Here is a 20369-nt window from a genome sequence, read left to right on the forward strand (position 1 = left end):
GAATATGACCATATATATGCATAGTTCATATTTCCACAATTTAAATTTCAAATTAACTATCTTCTCTTGTTGGCTTGACTTCATTATTGTGCTCCTTCTTACAGTACTATGTCACAAATAGCAAATGCCACAAGTCTTGGAATAAATTTGCAAGATCTGAATTTAAAATAATTATCAACTGTTCCTTTTTAAAATTCCCTAAACTTTTTGTAAGCAAAGCATAATCCAACAGACTCATGCTGTATTTTGCTTCCTTTTCATCGAATGTAAGCTAAAACCTGGAGAGAGTTTTCCTATTTAAAATGGTTGTTTTCTTGGCTTATTTTTCACTATCTCCTAACCCACAGCAGAAGTTTCCATCATTATGCATTGTATGTGTTTTACCACTGAACACTAAATCCAGTTGGTAAATGGTAAATACTCCCCACAAGAAATTTCCAAAGGAAAAAAAGAGAGAAATGAAACAATGTATTTTTAAGAAAATTTGCTTTTTATTCTTGATATTTGGAGGATGCTACTTAATAGTTTCTACTCTTAATTGAAAGTAAATAAACATTCTAAATATGAAAAATTGAACTATCAGTATATAAGGTACCAAGGCAGCTGTTTTCAACAAAGTTCTTTCTTAAACTTAGTTCTCCTGTGGCTATTCATTCCTGCCCCCATGCCTCATTTTGCTGTGTCAATGCCAGCGTTCATATGACCATGCTGCAAATTACCTAGGTTAAAAATAACTTTCCCTTTCGTTTTAGTCAACTTGAACTGTCTTTGATCTGGTGTACAGCACAGCCACAGAGTTGATTGTGTAGCCACAATTGTGAGGACATCAAACTGGCATAGGGGCTTGAGAATCATATAAAAAGTGTGCGAGGAAGCTGTAAAATTCTTAAGCCAACTCAGACAGGATGGTTATTAGAGGAAAACAGACAGGGAAAAAAAAAAAAAAAAGCCCCTTATGTCTTCTCTGTTTATGCTGCTCATCATCATTTTCTGGCTTGTGCAATGGATGGAAATGCTGCACTTGTAGCTTCTCCCCCAACATAGTTTTCTATTAAAGTGGGTTTTTTTGTTGTGTTGTTTTTTTTTTTTTTCTTGACCTTCTGGCTGATACTTCATTCAGGTAAGAGTGATTTATTGCTTTCTTGTGAACAGAGCACATTTCGTTGACTTCTTTGACACACTCGTTTCCTCTCAGATTACCTTAGATGGTCGGGATATTCGGACCCTTAATATCAAGTGGTTACGAGAGAATATTGGCATCGTGAGCCAAGAGCCTGTTTTGTTTGCAACCACTATAGCTGAGAACATTCGCTATGGCAGAGAAGACATTTCTGATGCTGAAATTGAGCAAGCAGCCAAAGAAGCCAATGCTTTTGACTTCATATCTAGACTGCCTGATGTAAGTTCGTGAACTTACTTTGAGTGTAAGAATGAAAGATCCAGTTAGGCTGATGTCCTGTTTCTGAGAGGCAGGGCATGGGAATCCAAGTTATACTACAACTTCTCTAAATATACTTATTGCCTCCAGCAGTTTTCAGTTTAGAGAGGTTTTCTGCAACATATTGTGCCTTTTGTTGTTCTCAAAGGATTTGTCCTGGAGTCTGCGGAAAATGTCAGTGCCTTAACTCGGGAGAAAGGAAGCTTCACAGCTGTATTGCCATTCATACCCATCTCATGAGGGATAGAAAAGTTGACTTTTAAAAAGAAGAACCAGAAATCCAAAGCCCTTTGTCAGGAGCTGTCTGTACATTCACAGGAAATAGGGGGAGTGGGTGGAAGTAAATAAGTATGCCCTAAACCAAGACACTTTTAGTAGCTACAAGCTTAAGCCTTCCTTCTGCCTGAGATTTACAGCTTTGATCCCTCTCTTAGCAGTAGGTGCCTTACTCCTTTCAGGATGGGGCTGAGAAGCAAGCTCAAGCATTTTACACGCATCCTCATAAATGGATAATACATCCTTCTCTTTGCTCCTGAAGTTTAAAAATGTGTTAACAGTGCCCACCTAGGATTTGATTTCAAATCCTTTTACCACTTCAGAGAGCTTGGCCCCATCTCTCAAGCATGTGCCATTTCAAGCATCTGTTCCAAGGTTCCTTCTCAAGACAAGTGATCATGTTTACTCTTAAATAGCTATATAATGAATTACAGTGACTCAGTCAGTAGGAACCAAACTGTAGCTCCAAGGGGGAGTGTCTTAGATTCAGAGGAGGGAAACTCTTGGTGTGTCCCAATAATTCCAACCCTTTTAGAAAGGTAGACAATTGTCAGAAAATATAGAGATCCCTTTAACAGGCTTTTCTTGAGAAACCCCACAGCCACAGAGATGGGTATGGATCACTGAGTGAACAGTGAAGATCTTTAAAGAACCATAAGTTCAAAGTTAAGCAGGCACAACGTGTGGTGGAGGCGTAGGAGGGTTTGGCTAAGGGCCAGTGGAATGGATGTCCTTCCATATTTGCTCTGTCAGCTGGAAGAAGCTACTTCTAGAAGACAGGTACTTGGAGGTGCACTGAATAGTGAGGATTCAAGATGTCCCACAACTTCTGTTCTGTTCTCTCCTTTCTCAGAAATTTAACACCATGGTGGGTGAAAGAGGCGCTCAGCTGAGTGGAGGACAGAAGCAACGAATAGCTATTGCCCGTGCCCTAGCAAGAAATCCCAAGATTCTTCTTCTGGATGAAGCTACATCTGCATTAGATACTCAGAGTGAATCCATAGTGCAAGCAGCTCTTGATAAGGTAGGGCTCACTGAAGTTGGATGCTGCCATGAAAAGGTGCAACAAGTGCTTAAGAAAAATTAACGTGCAGTTTTTAGTGCAGGTTTCCATCAGAATCAAGGACATTGGAAAATAAGATTTGTATTTAGGTTCTTTTTCAGGTTTATTTTTCTTAGGGATTTTGGTTTTGCTAATTTTTACTAATTATGAAGACACTGTCATGTGGAACAGTAACTTAGGTCTCCTGCATTCCCTTTCTCAAATCATAATTGCTCATTTGCTGATCAAATATTGCTGGCATTTTATCAAGGCAAGGTATGAGGACAAAATGGCCTTTTTCAGGTGGATTAATAGAAAAGTATGTTACTGATATCCCTAGTATTTGTTCTTGAATAGTTGCTTCATAATTTTCAGAAAGCTCCTGGGATTTAGCTACTTTTATTATTTTCCTGCTTTTAGCAGCCCCACAGCTCTAGGGTGGGTGCTGCTGCAGAGCAGAACTGTCAGATCTTGTACCCATGTCTCTGATCAGCACACAATACCTTCCTCACAGCCCACCTTCGTCAGCAGTTTCCATCAGCATGCAGTAGAACACACAGGCTTTGATTGAAAAAAAACTTCATGGTTTGGCTTGAATGTCTTTTCTTTTGTCTAATATTTATTTTATGAAACTCCCTGGAGTCCAAGCCCAGACAATCAGACTCCTTTCGAGTTTCATTTGGACTCAGCCTGATGGCTGCTTAATGGAGAGAGAGGCAGCTTCGATCCATTGTCCGAAAAGTAAATATAATAATACAAAAAACACCCCAAACAATAAGGTATCCACTGTATTGGAGAGAACCTGACCAAAGCAGTAGAAAGGGGCAAAAGGCAAAATGCCAAAGGCAGGATTTAGGGTCAGATAGAGATACTGATATATCCCGGTGTGGGTAGGGAGTTAAGATGGGGCCTTAGGGAAGGGTCCAATCGGGGACAACAATAAAGAATATTAAAATTCTTGCAGTAAAAATCAACCTATGATAACACAGAGAACTAAGAACTTTCTAGTAACGATTTGCATAGGGAGCATGTGAATAAGCCTTTTGCTTATGGTACTGAAAACAGGGTTTCCCAAGGCATTTTTCCAGGAGTCTCTTCTTTCCTGGGGAAACTGCAATTTTAATGTATTTTTTTAGAATGAAGCGAAAAATCCTGCCTTTCATTTCCATAGTTATCCAGAGTAATACGAATTACCAGTATGGCTCAAGGGAAATACAGCATTTATCATCTTCACTTGCTAGTCATTTTAAATCTGAAGTAAAGTGCAGATGTTTGTTCTATTCATGTCATTCCAGTGATATTAGTATTGAGGTAACATGTGGATGCAAAGAAAATTTCATATAATCTTTGTTTGTTTGTGTGGTTATTTGGGTTTTTTGTTTTTGGTTTTTAATTTTGTAATCAGCTACTTAGCTTTTCCGGAAGCTTATTGCTTCTTTTTAGTATGTAACACAGGGAGGTCACTCTATTTAGTGGACTCTTTCCTATCCTTTTTCATGTTCTCATAACACACCATAATGAGCCCCAAATCATAGCTTAAGTCGTCTTTTCACAGCTTTTTGATGTTCATCAGTGTAGTCCCCTAATGAGATTTCCAAATTTCTTTTCAACATCCCTGAGTGGAAAAAGTGGTGCTATTGTTCATTATTTTTACAGCTGAGGAGCAGAGGTCTTAACCTCATGAATGCTCACTGTTTCTGGGTATTCATGTGCAGCTCCTTGCAGCCAGCTGTTTTTTAGATAACTTTGCATCTTGTAAAGCATTTTGCTAGTTCTGATCACAGCTCCCAGTTGCAGTGGTGAAGGCTTTGTGTATTAGGCCAGAGGCATAAAAACCACACTGTGGCAGATTCCTGGGAGTGACGTGCACCAGGTCCATGACAATGGCAGGTGTAGGAGAAAGAATTCAACTCTCCATGGAAACAGTCCTGTACTGCAGATGGCCTCGTCTTCTTCATGCTCCTGTTCTTGTGGCCATATGATGCACAACTTCTGTGGCAAGAAAATTCCAGCAGGTTCCAACACCACAGAACATACTTGTTGCAGGAGGTTCCCTTGGATCTCTCCTCCTGCCATGCTGCTGTCTGCTCCAGGCATGAGGGTGGAAGGAAGCCAGCCTCTCCAGCAGTCACAAGATGTCCTGTGTTCCTTTGCTGCATGAGGGCTGTGTGCAGGAGCCGGAGAGGGTGGAACACCTAACCTACCCACTGAGACTTCAGCAGCTCTTCCTGCCAAATCCCACTAGGATTATTGTCAAAGAAGTTTCTTTCAGAAGGGAGTGGTTCAAACCCGTTTTTGATGTAAATTTGCTCCTCTGTGTTTTCCTGCTAAGTCTTGTCAGAAATTATGCTGATGTTGTACTTCCAAAAATGTTCAGGGACAATATATAAAGACAATATCTGCTCTTTTTATATTTACTATCCTAGCTTTGGTTTCAGAAAGATCTAACTATTCTCACAGCATTTCCCTCTCATGCTTGCATGCACATGGAAACACTTTGTGAGCAATTTTAGCTCAAACAGTTCAAGTGTTATAAAAAGTCAAATAATAAACTTTAATTATGGTCTTTAATACTTGTTGCCTGTCTGAAAAGATTAATGTGGTTTTCTCTGCCTAAATTAATCAAACAAAACTGTCCTTGGACTACTAAACAAGGACACGAAACCAGGAAAAAGATAACAATTTTTGCTTTTAAAAGAAAAGACGGGGGGGGGTTAAGTTTTGATTTATTATATATTACAGGTGACTAAACTTTATTTCTGTGCTGTTTTCTTGCACGGTTTAACTGTAACTGGGTTTTGTGTGTTTCTGTAAGGCTCGGGCTGGGCGCACCACCATTGTGATTGCTCACAGGCTGTCCACCATCAGGACTGCTGACACTATTGCTGGGTTTGAGAAAGGCGTTGTGGTGGAACAAGGGACACACAGTGAACTGATGCTGCAGAAAGGAGTCTACTATTCCCTTGTAATGCAACAGGTAAGTTCAAATTTATTTACTCTCTTTCTCTGTTTCACGAAGTTGTTAAATGGTGGGTGGAGCCATTTTCTCTCTGGTTCCTGCATGTTGTCCAGCTGGCAGCTGCTCAGTTATTCTAGTCTGGGCACAGACGCAGGCTTGGAATTCTTGGGGGGTTTTACCCATAAGTGTTTCATATTTACACAATCCAATATGTCAAAAACATAAGTGAGTTGAAGGCACAGACTGCATAATTATGGCATAACCACAGGGGTGTTAGATTCCCAATGGATTCCATAGACTGCTTTAAAGAAAAAGAGAGGGGGAAAATCAGAATCAAATAGTCTACTGCTCCACAATTGCAGACTGAAATATATGTGGCCTATAGACAACTGCAGTTACACAATTGAAATAGCATGTATTCATGAGAAAAAAATCCCACATTTCTTTCTTTCTACTCAAAATGCCTTATAACTGTATATCCTGAATTCTCACTAGGGTTGTAGCAGTGATCTTAAAGATGATGGCACATCAGAAGATAATGAAGGCACAGGAGCTGAGGAATATGAAGAAAACATAAATCCTGAGGAAGACCTGATTCTTCAAGATCATTTTGAAACATCTGTGATACCTGGGAGAGGCAGCATTCGAAGAAGATCCAGCAGATATAAGAGCAAGAAGAGTTCATCTAAAAATCCCTTTGGAAAAAAGAAGGAAAAAAAAGAGGTGGAGGTTGGTATAAGAACTTCAGTTTAGAATTTTAAATATAAGATGCAAGTATAAAAAAAGCACATAACTTGGATTACTTTTAGATAGCTGCTTTCATGCAACCTTTACTCTGGTGCTATTGCAGTTTCCACTCATCAGACTGAGTATCTGAGGAAATTCATCCTAACAAAGATCTTCATTTTAACACTACTCTGTTAATGTGGAACTGGAAAAAAATGCTATCAATTCGTTACATTGCTTTGTACAATTTAAGAGTGTTACTTCAATGGTACAGATGTTTTAATTTTATATAATTAAAACTAGTTATGAGATTTGCTAGATTCTTTACTCCCTGGTACTAACTGTTGCAAATACTGCTGGATAATACAGTCCCTGGAATGAGCCAAAAATTGAAGGCACTTTGGAGTATCATACTGCATTTATCTCAAAAGAAAAGAAATATCAAAACCTTGACATTTTGGAGAGCATTTCCATTAAAAGACCCATTGCTATCTGTTTTAGTATATACTTCAGTGTTGCAGGGGTTTTACAGATAAAACTTAGTTGACATAAGTAGTACATTAATAAAAGTCAAGTAGGAAGTTTGGGATTAAGAAAAATTATTTTGTTACATCAAAATTGAAGAAAACTTGCTTATAGCATCAAAAAGAGCATTTTTCTAGTGCATTCTGGATCAGACTTGGGATCTATTTTCAACAGAAACTTGATTTTGTTTTCTATTTTGTAGTACAGTTTTCACGAAACATACTGGAAGGGTGGTTTGGTATATTAAGGTTGAGTTTTTTGTTTAGTTTTGGGGGGTTTTGCCTGATTTCAAGACCTTTGAAGTGAAGAACTAAAATACAAATTCCAGAGAAAAACCATTAATTCTTCTAAATCTGTGGAAGTTAGGATCTCATCTGTAATAAATAATACTTAAATAATTATGAAATCCTTAGTATAATTTTCTCTATAGATTTGCCTCCTCTCTAAAATACACCTTCCTGCTAATGAATATTTCACATAGCAAGAAGGAGCTGGCTGCATTCTCATTATCATATAAAAAGTCATGTAACTTCAAAAGATACTTTTTGGCCGTATATTAATACTCGTTAAGATCTTAGAGGAAGTAGTGGGTGTTCATGCTAAAGAATACAATATTCATCACATTCAGAAATAATGAAGAAGTTGAACATTTGGCAGTTGTAGTTATTTCAGAAAAAATCAGCCCACTTTTATAGTTGAGGCTTAGCTGCCTCATCCAGCATCTAAAACACAAGACAAAATAACCAGAAAGCAAGAGCAACTTGCTTATAATCCTGACTAATATATTGTCTCATTTCTGATGTTTTCATTATTTGCTTTTCCAGAAATATCCCTTTGGAGGCATAGGCACTTAAATAAAGTGGTAAAGCAAGACAGAACATTTTTTGTGCCTTCGAAATGCAAACAGACTAATTGACTCTAACATATGCCTCATCCCTGGTTTTGGTAATGATTCATTGGATACAGTCTGCCAAAGAGAAAAATGACCTCTGTACCCAATTGTTCTATTGCCAGCCCACTGGCATTTAGCTGAACTGGAGGGATCTTTCCTGTCCTCTGAACTGTTAAACTTGCAGTTCTTTATAATGATTGAAGTGCTAGTTGCCATTCATGGTGACCAGTCCTATCTGACTTTCAGTGAACTGTCCTGGTTCTTCTCCTCTCATGACTTAGCCTTTTGTTAAGTTTTTTTGCCTCCAAATTTTTACAGTGCAGTTGATGTTCTAGGACATGAAACAGCAAAGCAGCAAATCTCCAGGATGTTTGCTTGATCTGAGTGCACAGAGAGGGTTTTCAGCACTTTACCAAGAGAGTTCACTGCTCAAGGCCTAATGAACACCCACTATCTGGGGAATTTTATGTTCTACAACTTTCCAAGGAAAACTTACAACTTTTCCTGTAGGAAGAAAATCTCCCTGCTGTGTCTTTCTTAAAAATCCTGGCTCTGAACAAACCTGAGTGGTTCTATGTACTGGTGGGAGTGATTGCTGCTGCTGTCATAGGTGCAGTCCATCCTGCATTTGCTGTTATATTTGGAAAAATCATTGGGGTAAGTTTTTTTGTTTTTTTTCATGGAGTTGTTTTTTGTTTTGTTCGTGGGTTTTGTTTCTCTAGGGGTTTTTGCGGGGAGGTTTAGTGGATTTTTTGTTTTGTTTGGGTTTTTTCCTTTGCAACTGGAAGTTCCAGTCCTCAGCAGTCCTCATCCTCAACCACTCAGTTCTTTGCATGTAAATTTCTGAGTGGCATTAACTTGTATAAATACATTCATTGAAAAATGTTGAAGAGACTCTCTAGAAGCAGAAAATGGTGGAACTGCAATCTGACTAGCAAAGGAGGAACATTGATGGATCTGGAAGAACAAATTAGTGCCATGTAGCTTAAAGGGAAAGCTGGACTATCTACTGGGTCCTCAACAGAAAGTTGACTGCAGACTGATTTTAGGATCCAGGGTACTTGTTAAATTAAAATAGACAAGCTTCTTGAGGTGAAGGCTGGCTTTTGTAATGGATGCTCATATATGTACTCATTTTTGTGGGTTTTTTTTCTTTTCATAGGCTTTTCAAGAAAGTGATCCAGTAAAAAGGAGTAAAAACACTGTGGTGTTTTCTTTAGTATTTCTCTTACTTGGAGTGATTATCTTAGCAGCATACATAGTCCAAGTAAGTGTCACTACTCTGAAGTCTTAGAAGCTCTGAACTCTCCAGCAGGCTGCAGGTATAACTCATATCAACACAATCTGAGAAGTAAAACACTAATCAGGGCATATGAAAATATGCAGAAGTGCCAGGGTCTTCCTGAGATGTAGGTTTAATTTTAATGTTTACCTAAAGACATGTGTCTATATTTGTGGTTGGTTTAAATAATGCACTGAAGGCAATGTTAATTCAGCATGATTGAAATAAAAGTTGAAAGTCCAGCCTTAAAAGTCAAAGTTAATACCTATATATCTTATATTTCTGACTAGTCTATAGGCTCTTGCCAAAGTGTAAAGCAGACTCACTCTTTCCATTGCAGATGGGGGTTTTCATACCATTGAGTAAATTCCATCATTTGCTGTCCTCTTATGACTGCTTTAAAGTTTGCAGGAAACACTTAGTGCCCACTGATTTCCGTACCATAAAAATCCCTTGGTTCAACTGCTGTGAGTGAATCTCTGGTTGCAGTCAGGGTATGGAGGCCAATCACTAGACAGGTTGATTTATCTTGTAGTGCTGCTGTCTGTGTGTGCAAGGTTGACCAGAAAAATTTAATCTCCCTTTGCTTGGGTGGTTGTGATACAAGTATGTAATATACGGATGCCTTCTTTGCTATGTTGCTTCCTTTGTGTGAGAAAATCAAGTTTCAGGTTCAGGAATGTGAATGATGCTTTTCCCAGGATGTGTATATTCACAAGGGATTGTAGGTGTGGTGGCTTTTGCTTTTGCAGTGCTTCTTGGTGTGACTGCTTTTGCTGTGCAGATTTTTAAACAGTTACAGCGTCAAATGAGAAAACGTGACTCTTTTTCCTCCCCCAGGGATTCATGTTTGGGAAGTCTGGGGAAACCCTTACAATGAGATTGCGCTCTTTGTCCTTCAGAGCATTACTTCAGCAGGTATGAATTAGGCAGTTTGGATATCAGAAAAGCAATGCGTGTGGATGAGTTCCTGTGTGTTTATAGAAACACCTGAAAGGGACAGAAAACAGTAAATTGGTGATTGGAAGAAAAAAATTCTGCCATAGCCTCTGCAAATAAAAAAATCTTCCTTTCCTTTCTGTAGGTAAAATCCTTGTGGGTCCCTTCTAATTCAGGATATTCTATGATTTTATAGCTGATGGGATAGGTAATTTGTAAGAGAATAATTAACCTCTTCAGGACTAAGGGATATCTAAGTAAATGAGGGTTATAATAAAAGTTTCTGTATAGGCATGTTCAGAAAAATATTGCAGCCAAGAAACTTTGATTATTTAACAATTAAATGTCCACAAAAGAATAACATTTAAGCTTTTTCCTTTCATTTACTTGGAAATGCTGACTACACAGAGAGACTATTCAGTTAGCCATCCTGTTTTGTACTTCCATGTAACTTTTTGAAACATAATTCAGTATCTTTTCTTGCAGGAGATTGGATGGTATGATGACCAGAAAAATGCTGTTGGTGTTATGCTAACTCGTCTTGCCACAGATGCTTCCCAAGTTAAAGGCGTATGTTTATTCTTTTATGTGCATTTTTAAATCCTTACACATATTAATTGCAATTAGCATGGAACTCCAAAATTATTTCAGAAAATTAAATAGGTAATTTACCCCACAGATGGGCAGATGCATTTACATATCATGCTACAGACACATTGGAAATGGTTTCCCATCTGATAATTTACAACTATCAAAAATCCAGCAGATGTTCATGTACCTTTCATGTACCTCCCTGCAAGTCTTCAAGCTAAATATATAGTAATTGTAGATCATATCACCATGCAAAGTGAACTCTGCATATATGCTTGGACCACAGTCACTGGACCCCAGGTTTTTACACCGTTACGGGTGTCACTTGAATGCCTCTTTGAGATTGCATTTGCAGAGGATACAAATCCTTACTGATCTTAGTGAAGAGAATTCTTTTTCCCGTTGCCACAAAATGTGCTTCACAAACAGTAAGAAATAGACCAGCATAATTTAAAAAAGCAGCATGAAGGGCAATGGCCAAGGAAGGGAACTACTCAAGAAGCTGCTGTGGGAGAGGTGGCCACTGGACACTGGTGAGAGAATATGGCAAATTCTGCACAGTTCCTTCCACTGCTCACCTCATCAGCAGAACCTGACAATCTACCAAATGTCTCTGTTTCTTCCTGTCTCTTTGTGGGGAAAAAAAAATCACTGCAGAACTTGTGAGGAAAATTTTACTAGTGTCTTTATTTTTCCTTCATATGTGTGCATCACTAATCCTTTAATCCCTACAGTTTTCAGTCTCTATTGGTTTCTGTTTCTCTCCAGTCCTCCTACATTGTGAGCTTACAGGGATAAAATAGTCTTTGAGAAAATTTAGTCATCTTCATCTTTTAAAGTTTGTTTGCTTCAGTGGCAATGAAGTCTATCACCCTGTCAGGGTGGTGAAAAGCAGGTGTGCACACAGTTCCCTAACTACAAGAAGCAACTAAGGGTATGAATGGGTCTTCAGAGCTATTGTGTTTGCCAGATGTCAGTAAGTTGGTACCATGCCTCATGCTGCACTGATGGAAGCTTCCAAATCCATCTTTATGTGCAAACCCTAGAAGACATGGCAACAATTCACCTTGACATCAGTAAAATTATTAATATTTTAAATTAATTAAACAAGAAAAGTCTTTTTTTAGGGCAGGAAAGCCTTTGGCAAAATAAAGAAGAATACTTGCTTCCCACCCAAGAGTTTTTGTTTTTACCATCATGCCAAGCTCTGGAAGATGAACTATTTCCACAGGGCTATTTGCAAAAGTTCTTTCTGCAGATCAGAGCCCACCCAGATGTTGGATACTAATCAATTCTCAATTTAAAAAGTTTTTGATGAAAAGGTTATACAGGCTGGGAGGAGGTGAGAGTTCTTCAGTCAGAGTTAATCTTTCCTACTCATAATCCCACTGAGATGAAGCATTTCTGGTGGATGGCCAAATTCCAATTTCTTTTCTAAGAACACAACCTCAAGTGCAGCAATGTAAGAAGCTAAAGATGAATATTTTTCACCACTGTTAGTGTAGAGGGTATCAGTGGATGGCTGTTGTTAGAACCGAGCCCCTTCTTGCCTAATGTTGGACATCTGACTGCCAGCTCACCCTACTGTCACAGTGATCACAATTTTCTCTACCTTGGCTAGCGTGTGAAGTCCCAGGTATGTTTCATTAAACATCTGTCACATCCAACTCTCTAGACTACATTAACACCTCTTGAGGGCCTGAATGCTGGCAGGTGTGAGGAATCTCTAGGAATGGTTACAGAAGTTGGTGCATAATGTCCACACAGGTGACGGCACATGGTTTCATTTTCTAGCCAAACTTTTGGCTTTGACTGCAGCAACTTGAAGTGGTAATTTAAACAACAAAAAGAAAAATCTAATTACATATTTGGGGGATTTCTGGGGTTTTCTTAGGCAACTGGAAGCCGACTTGCGCTGATGACTATGACTGTCTTTACCCTTGTGACTGCCATCATTATTGCATTTGTATATGGCTGGCAGCTAACTTTGCTTATCCTGGCCTGCATTCCTTATATTGTTGGTGCAAATGCTGTGAATGCCAGCTCTATGTCTGGTCATGCTGCAGAAGATCAAAAAGCTTTGGAAGAGGCTGGAAGAGTAAGTTCTTCAATTTTAACTATAGAGTTCTGGTGTGAGATCATTTTTATGGACAACATAGTTATATTATAGCTGACTCAATTGTCCAAGATAAATGAACAGTGTTGAGGGGAATGTTTATATATCTTCAAGAAAAGCAAATCACAGATAACACAAACCATCTGCAAATTAGAATATAAAAATGCATTTGAAAGCCTCCATAGTGGATTTCTGGGCAGTGGCAGCTGCAGCAGAAGCAACCCCAGCACTCTAGTGCACTTGATGCCTGGGGTAAGCAATGTGGCTCTGCATTGCTGCAGCCAGAAGGGTTGCAACATTGATACCTTTTTTTCCTCTGCCATAAAGGCAAGCCATTAATTTGCTCAAGAGTTTTAGGGTACTGCCTTCATTCACCTGGTAGTGCTCTTCCAGGAGACAGAAGTAGTCCATGCAAAAAAGTAAGCTGTGTCCAGGTTACTAGTCCCCATTTTATTAAATTGATTTTAATTCATGAGGGCCACAGCCCATGGGTTAAGGAAGACATTGCTGATGAATAATTTCAATGCTTAGAATTTTCCTTAACCTTGATTCCCTACGCTTAAGCAAGTACATTCTGATATAAATGATAAATGCTAGAGCAGAAATCAAGTGTTCAGAAGATTTCTTGCACATTGCAGTTGTAAGAAATTACCTATTTGTTTAATCTTCGTTTAGATTTCAACAGAATCAGTTGAGAACATAAGAACTGTAGCTTCACTGACCAAGGAAGAAGCATTTTATGAAAGATATGTTGCTACTTTGGATCTTACATACAGGTGGGTTTTTTTCTTTACACTTTAGTCTTTCAGATTTACTGTAAATACCTTTCTTGGAACCTAACCAATACCCAGTAGACTAGGAAGAATATCAATAGCTGTTAATTTAGCTTTGAAATTTGTATAGTCTCTATATTTTAATATACATTCTTAAGTGCAGAGTGAAAAAAATATTTGTAGGATTTGTCTTTTATTTTCCAAACACTTTATAAACTAAATTCACTGCATATGTGTTACAGAATATTGTGTTTGCCTACAAGATAGGATATACGTTCTCTCCGTGTCCATGTATTGCACTAATACTACTTAACTGTGGAACTGACTGAACCACCATACCCTTAATAACAAACCAGTTTTATTCCCCTCAAATGACTTTGAAACCTTGAAAAGAACTTCATATGTTTCCCTTGTTTGATCCACTACATCCCACTGACTTTTCTCCACTGAAATGCATTTAAATCACTACAGTTACTAGATTTTTCTAGCTTAATTTTATTAAATAAAATAACCCAAAATCTAAATTGCTTCTAATTAAAAGAAGATATTGAAAATTATGTATTGCACAATCTGTCCTCAGCCCAAATAGTGTTAAAATTGAATTTCTGGTGAACTGCTACAAGCCCAGATACAGGCAGGATGCTTGTTTGGACTGTCACAGGTCTGATTTACAGCTCAGACTAGAAAAGAGATTTCCTCTTCCTCAGAGAGCATCCTAAACAATGAGAACAGAGTTCACCAGATTCTTATTCAGTGTGTGTTCAATTAGCTATACAAAATGAAACCTTTCCAGAGGGAGAGATTGAGAAATAGCATAGTCTGAATTCTTGTGGGGATACCCACAATGTGTCTTTGCTATGCTCAGATGGGATGAGCTGGTGGAAGCCTGCAGGCAGCTCTTAGGCCAGGCTGGAGCCTGCTTGTTTTCTTAATAAAATAGGTCATATGGGGTAGTTATTTACTTATTTCATTTTAGCTAACTTATCTAGCGACCTGCCCTGCTATAAAAGCAAAGGAAGGGGATTCAATTGAACATAACTGAGGATTAAGCATTTCATTGCTTTCTGTCCTAAGGGTGGTTCTGTGTCATGAAGCCAGGGGCTCTTAGGGTCTAGCAAGGATTTTTTGTGAGTGTGTGTGTTGTGGACTGATTTGTTGTGTTTTGGGGAGTGAGCTGGATTGCTTGAAAATTTTATTCCAGAGGTCTGGCTATCCCCCAGACAGTGTCTGTTTTTTCTCTTTTGCAAGTCATTTATGTAAAGTCTCTTATCAGAAAAGCTCTGAAAAAGGCCCCTTTCTATGGATTTACCTATGGAATATCTCAGTCTTCCGAGTACTTTATTAATGCAGCAGTCTTCAGATTTGGAGCATGGCTTATTGCTAATTGTCTGACCAACTTTGAAGATGTATTTATGTGAGTATACTTTATAAAACATAAAAAAGATCAAAACCAGTACACAGTGTAGTGATTTCAATGCATGCAACTTATTTTATCAAATTACAGATGTAATGGGGCACGAGAATCCAGACATTCAGTCTGGATGGGAGTGTTCTTTGGGCATAAGGGATGTTTTAGGTAAAGGTGCATATTTGGGCAGTGAAACAGCAAGAGTGAGCAGCAAGCTCAGCACATGTACTCTGGAGAAGCCTTTGCCCTTTGATGTCCCTTCAGGCAGAGGGTGTTAAAAAGAAGTGGTATAATACCATTGTTCAGCTATAAAGTAACTATGGGAACAAGCTGACCTTCCTAATTCTGGATGACATCTTGGAGTGTGAGGAGCTCCAGAAAGATGCTAAAAAACTTTATTCTGAATGTATGTTTTACACAGTAGGAAAAGAATGCATTGTTCTACCTAGAATGAATCACACTTCGTCCTTTGCTTTTTAGAGTCTTCTCCTCTGTCATGTTTGCAGCTATGAATGTTGGTCAGTCTGCTTCCTTGGCACCAGACTATGGCAAAGCTCGAACATCAGCCCAAAGAATCTTTCAACTTTTGGACAGAAAACCTCTAATTGACAGTTACAGTGAACAAGGTGAAAAATTGGTAAGGGTTGGTAGTATTTTGCATGGGGGCTTGAGGGGATGCTGGAGATCTATTTCTTTTGGGTTTTGGATGTATTTTTTTTTTTGGAAGGAATGTTCTTTTTTCACAGGAAAAAATGTTGTAACAAACTAAATTAGTAATTATCTATTATCAGCAATTGTAATCACAGGTGCCTATTTCTTAGAGTGTCACAAAAGGAAGATGAATTAGGATGACCTAATTGCAACCTGAAGGGAGCTTACAAGAAAGATGGAGAGGGACTTGTTACAGGAGCATGTAGTGATGGGACAGGGGGAAATGACTTCAAACTGAGAGTAGACTTAGATGAGATACTAGGAAAAAAAAAATTCTTTACTGTGAGGGTGGAATGGGTTGCCCGGAGAAGTTGTGGATGTCCCATCTCTGGAGGTGTTCAAGGCCAGGTTCAGTGGATTTCTGAGCAACCTGGTCTAGTGAAAGGTGTCCCTGTCCATGGCAGAGGGGTTGGAACTAGATTTTCTTTAAGGCCCCATCCAATCCCAAGCATTCTACGGTTCTGTCAAAAGACAGACTCTATATAAATAGTGCTCCTGACTTATTTAGGGGCCATACTCTTTCTGGGTTTCAGACAAAAGTGTATTGCCTTTAATGTGTTTTTTTCTCTAAATGATGAAAAAAAATACCTCTCATTCTACTGACTCATAGTGTAAATGGCTTCAGGGAAACACTGATAATGTCAGTTCCAATAAAAGCTTTCTAAAGGTTTATAGAAGAAATAAAATACTAATGCATTTTTGTAATTATTTTGTAAATAAGAGAGAGAGTTCCTTTACAGACAGACACTTTGCCAAAAGCCATCCTATTCCATTTGTGGAAACTTTTGCTATTAACAGTGTGCTCTTGTGAACTCAAAACAAACTTAATGAATAATTTAGTTTGCTCTAAAGTTGGGGAGGAAAGACACAACAGGCAAAAAACAATAAAAAGTAAAAACCAAAAAAGACCTAAAAATTCCCCAAAGAGCCTCACTTCTAAACCAAAATTGTCATTAAGGAGGCTGAGCTCAGCACTTGTCAAATTTCTGCATGTAATGCTTTCAGTTTGCAGGTTCTGGAAGGATTACAATGGCACATCCAGGTTCATCTAAATTTAAAATTATCTTCCCATGTAGATTTAGATAGTAGCTCCTACTCAGGAAGCCATAATCCAGTTTTCTATAACTTCAAGTTTATATACAGGATTGTCAACCTTTAAAGTTGTGAGCATGCTTCTATATTTTCTTGAACCGGAGTTCTCTGGCACAGACATTGAAAGGCTTGGCAGAAGGTCTCCAATAAAATAAAACTTAAGTGAAATATTTTTAGTTTAGAGTGGACTTAACTTCTAGTATGCCTGTGACTTAGCAAAGCAAAGCTTTGAGTCCATCAAATTAGGTTATTACCTGCTGTGAGAGCATCCTATTAGTGGTGCTGCTGGTATGTACAGGAGGCTGGCTCATACCCCAAAGAATAGGGCAAGAAATAGCCTTGGCATGTGCCCCCTTTTTTCCACTTGTGCTTAAATATCAGCCTGGCTAGGATAGCTAATTAATAATTATCACTGCTTTTTAAAACACAGCTTGTCCTTCGTGCCTATGAATCACCTGCTAAAGAATTTAGCTCTGCTATCTTAATCTCTGATGTTGCCCTTGTTGCATTTGTTCAAATTGTGCTACCTTCAGGGTAAGATCAGGAAAGCAAATTATACAATTTATATCACAAGTAGAAGGGTCTCAATTAAATGTACTAGAAATGAAAAGTCTGGATATTGCCTATTTTTCTTAAGAGGGCGGTTGGGCACTGGAGCAGCTCCCCAGGGAAATGGTCCGCAGCACCAAGCCTGACAGAGTTCAAGAAGTGTTTGGGCAGTGTTCTCAGGCACATGATGTGACTCTTCGGAATGGTGCTGTGCAGGCCAGGAGTTGGACTCTGATCCTGGCAAATCCCTTCTGCCTCAGCTTGTTCTGTGCTTCTGTGATATTCTTTTCAAAGATGGAGCGAAAAACAGACCTAGGAGAGGCAGAAAACTTCTCCAGAAGGATGTAATGACTTACAGATCATCCTATGACTAGTGATACCATGCTCAGTCCAATATGTCACTTGAAAGAATTTCAAAAGCGCTTTTGAGAGCACCTTCCCAAAATTTCTTGGATCTCTCAATTTAATAAACAAGTCTTAACAAGCGTTTTATAGTTGAGGCTAATTGATGTTGATATGAGCTCATGAACTCTCTACTGCTTTTCAGAGCCATTTTGAAGGCAACATTGAATTCAGAAACATCCATTTTGTATATCCAACAAGGCCAGAAGTTGAGGTTTTGCAAGGTCTCAATGTGAAGGTTAACAAAGGACAGACTCTGGCATTAGTAGGAAGCAGCGGCTGTGGCAAAAGCACATCCATTCAGCTCTTGGAGAGATTTTATGACCCTGTGGAAGGACAAGTGGTAAGAATAGACTTCAGTTGTTATTAATAGTAATTAAATCTACAGAACTCTTTATCTGTCAAGGTTTCTGAGGCTTTTGACAAGCCTGGCAGTCCCTCTGTTGAGATGCCCTTTTTTTAGAGGTGTGAGTTACTGAAGCTGTGCCTCCAATGGATCTGTAGACAATTCCCAAACCCCTGTCATTGTCTGCTCTGTGCATTTGCCCACATGTACAAGCAGTGGCATCCATGCTGGCACAATGTGCTTCCTCAGGTCACAGATCTTGCCTGGGAAAGCAATGACCACGTTCAACTGCATTTCCTTCCCAAGGCTCCTCACACCCTGGTCAGACAGGGGCATAACACTAATGTATCTTGCTTGTCAGTGTGGAAGTTTTCTTGCTGATGTGAATTAACACATTAGGGGCAAGATACACGCTTCATATAACACAAATGTAATCTCACATAGATGTTATTGTGTCACCATCAGGAGGTCCCAATGGGCTTTTTGATTAAACCCTTGTTAATGGGTATAAAGTCAAAAGAAACATCCTTTGGAGGTTGTAAGTTCAAAAGGCCTGCACCTGAGAATATTTATTGTTGTGTTCAGCTTCTTAAGGGACAGGCTTTCCTGTGAGTTTCCTGGTGCTCCTTGTGGTCAGTAGGGCTGGAAGGACTGCAAGAATAACCTGTTATATGCATGTTGTTTCTGCTTGCTAGCAAACAGAAGCAAAACACAAAATTGCAGGAAAATATTTCATCTATTCTGCTGGTTCTTTTCCACTTAGCATGCAAAAAATTTACTTGATTGTGTCTGTAAAATAACACATAATAGGCTTTCTCTTAGGCTTCATGTTTCTCGTTTACAGTATGTATGTGTGGATGAGCTCAGTAGCCAGCTTGGTATCATGTTTCTGTTGCTTTTTCTAGCTAGCAGATGGATTTGATACTAAATCTCTGCATTTACAATGGCTGAGGTCCAGGCTGGGCCTGGTGTCACAGGAGCCCATTTTGTTTGACTGCAGCATTGCTGAAAATATCCAGTATGGAGACAACAGTAGGGTGGTTAGTCAGGAGGAAGTTGAAGCAGCAGCTAAAGCAGCAAATATTCATGCCTTCATTGAAAAACTGCCAGAGGTAAGAGACAGTGATGCTCTCTTCACAGTGAGATCATATATTTGGAATGATGCAGAGATAGTGCTCACTTGGATAAATCAAATTAAAAATAAACACTTTTGTTTTTCCTAATATAATAGCCTTTATGTTTTAAAATGTCAATGTGTTTCAAGCTTAAAATCCTTTTTAGTTTGTTAAAAAAAAAGGCCAGTGTTTCTATTACTACAGTGGTAGACAACCCAGAATATTTGGGGGGTGAGGGGGAGGTGGGGAGAGGGAAATGAGAGGATGTTCTGTGTATAAGTAAGTAATCATAAAATTTTTTTAATTTTTTTTCCTTTGACAGCAGAAATTCTTCAAGTTACTCTGATAAAGAAATTTTATTTTTCTAAAAAAGTTACTAAGACAAAGTAGTCCATTTCTAATTGAATGGATATGCACAGGGAGTGTTTCTTAATAAATACAAAGGGACAGTCAATCAAAAATGAATGGCATGGCATTTGACCTTCATGCCTGACAAGAATTTAGCTCTAACAAGGAAAAACGCTTTGATAGCTTGTTTTCACTGTAGTTCTGGGTACCTGAAACTGAGGTAATAATGCTGAAAAAGATTTCATTTTCATTACTACTACTAATGTTTGAGATTATTAATTCATGATGAATGCAGCATCCAATTCTTTGTGTATATGTCAGTAAGCATTAAATTGTTAGCTAATCTTATGATCATGTGCTCTGTGGATGCCTCACTGCTGGTACCATTCAAGACCGATTCCAGCCTTTGAAGGAGTAAATTTTCACACTGGGTATGAATATGTGTGGCTTTATATATAACTGCTTGTACTAGAGATGTTTATAAAGCCTTAGCTTTCTTAAAACCACTTGTACTGTTCTTTCTTTCAAGATGAATATGCTTAACTTGTATAGCTGTGAATAAATTTCACTTTTCTAATCTTCCTTCTCTAAGACTATTCACTGGTGATCTTTTTTATTTTTTCACATCCAGAAGTATAATACCCGGGTGGGTGAGAAAGGAACACAACTTTCTGGAGGTCAAAAACAAAGAATAGCAATTGCCCGTGCTCTGGTTCGTAATCCTGCTGTTCTGCTTCTGGATGAAGCTACCTCTGCTCTTGACACAGAAAGTGAAAAGGTGAATAATGATTATTATATGATATACTTATGGCTATGTACATGGCTAGTTGCTTTCTGTA

The 20369-nt window shown here is 38.6% G+C and overlaps 1 protein-coding gene across 7 annotated transcripts in view; it reads left to right on the forward strand.

The window, feature by feature from the left end:
• The window catches only part of ABCB5 (ATP binding cassette subfamily B member 5), a 51939-nt gene that overhangs the window by 27389 nt on the left and 4181 nt on the right, over positions 1-20369 (forward strand). For all 7 annotated transcript variants that reach the window (XM_083871215.1, XM_083871218.1, XM_083871216.1 and 4 more), the window contains 15 exons: positions 1196-1399; positions 2568-2738; positions 5572-5733; positions 6211-6444; positions 8369-8515; positions 9021-9125; positions 9981-10058; positions 10566-10649; positions 12565-12768; positions 13462-13562; positions 14833-14973; positions 15448-15604; positions 17867-18064; positions 18973-19179; positions 20162-20308. In XM_083871215.1, coding sequence (XP_083727341.1) covers positions 1196-1399; positions 2568-2738; positions 5572-5733; positions 6211-6444; positions 8369-8515; positions 9021-9125; positions 9981-10058; positions 10566-10649; positions 12565-12768; positions 13462-13562; positions 14833-14973; positions 15448-15604; positions 17867-18064; positions 18973-19179; positions 20162-20308 — 2340 coding nt within the window. The remainder of the gene's footprint in view (positions 1-1195; positions 1400-2567; positions 2739-5571; positions 5734-6210; positions 6445-8368; positions 8516-9020; positions 9126-9980; positions 10059-10565; positions 10650-12564; positions 12769-13461; positions 13563-14832; positions 14974-15447; positions 15605-17866; positions 18065-18972; positions 19180-20161; positions 20309-20369) is intronic.

Source organism: Zosterops lateralis (genome assembly GCF_965231275.1).
Source record: "Zosterops lateralis genome assembly, chromosome: 1".
Lineage (NCBI taxonomy): Eukaryota > Metazoa > Chordata > Aves > Passeriformes > Zosteropidae > Zosterops > Zosterops lateralis.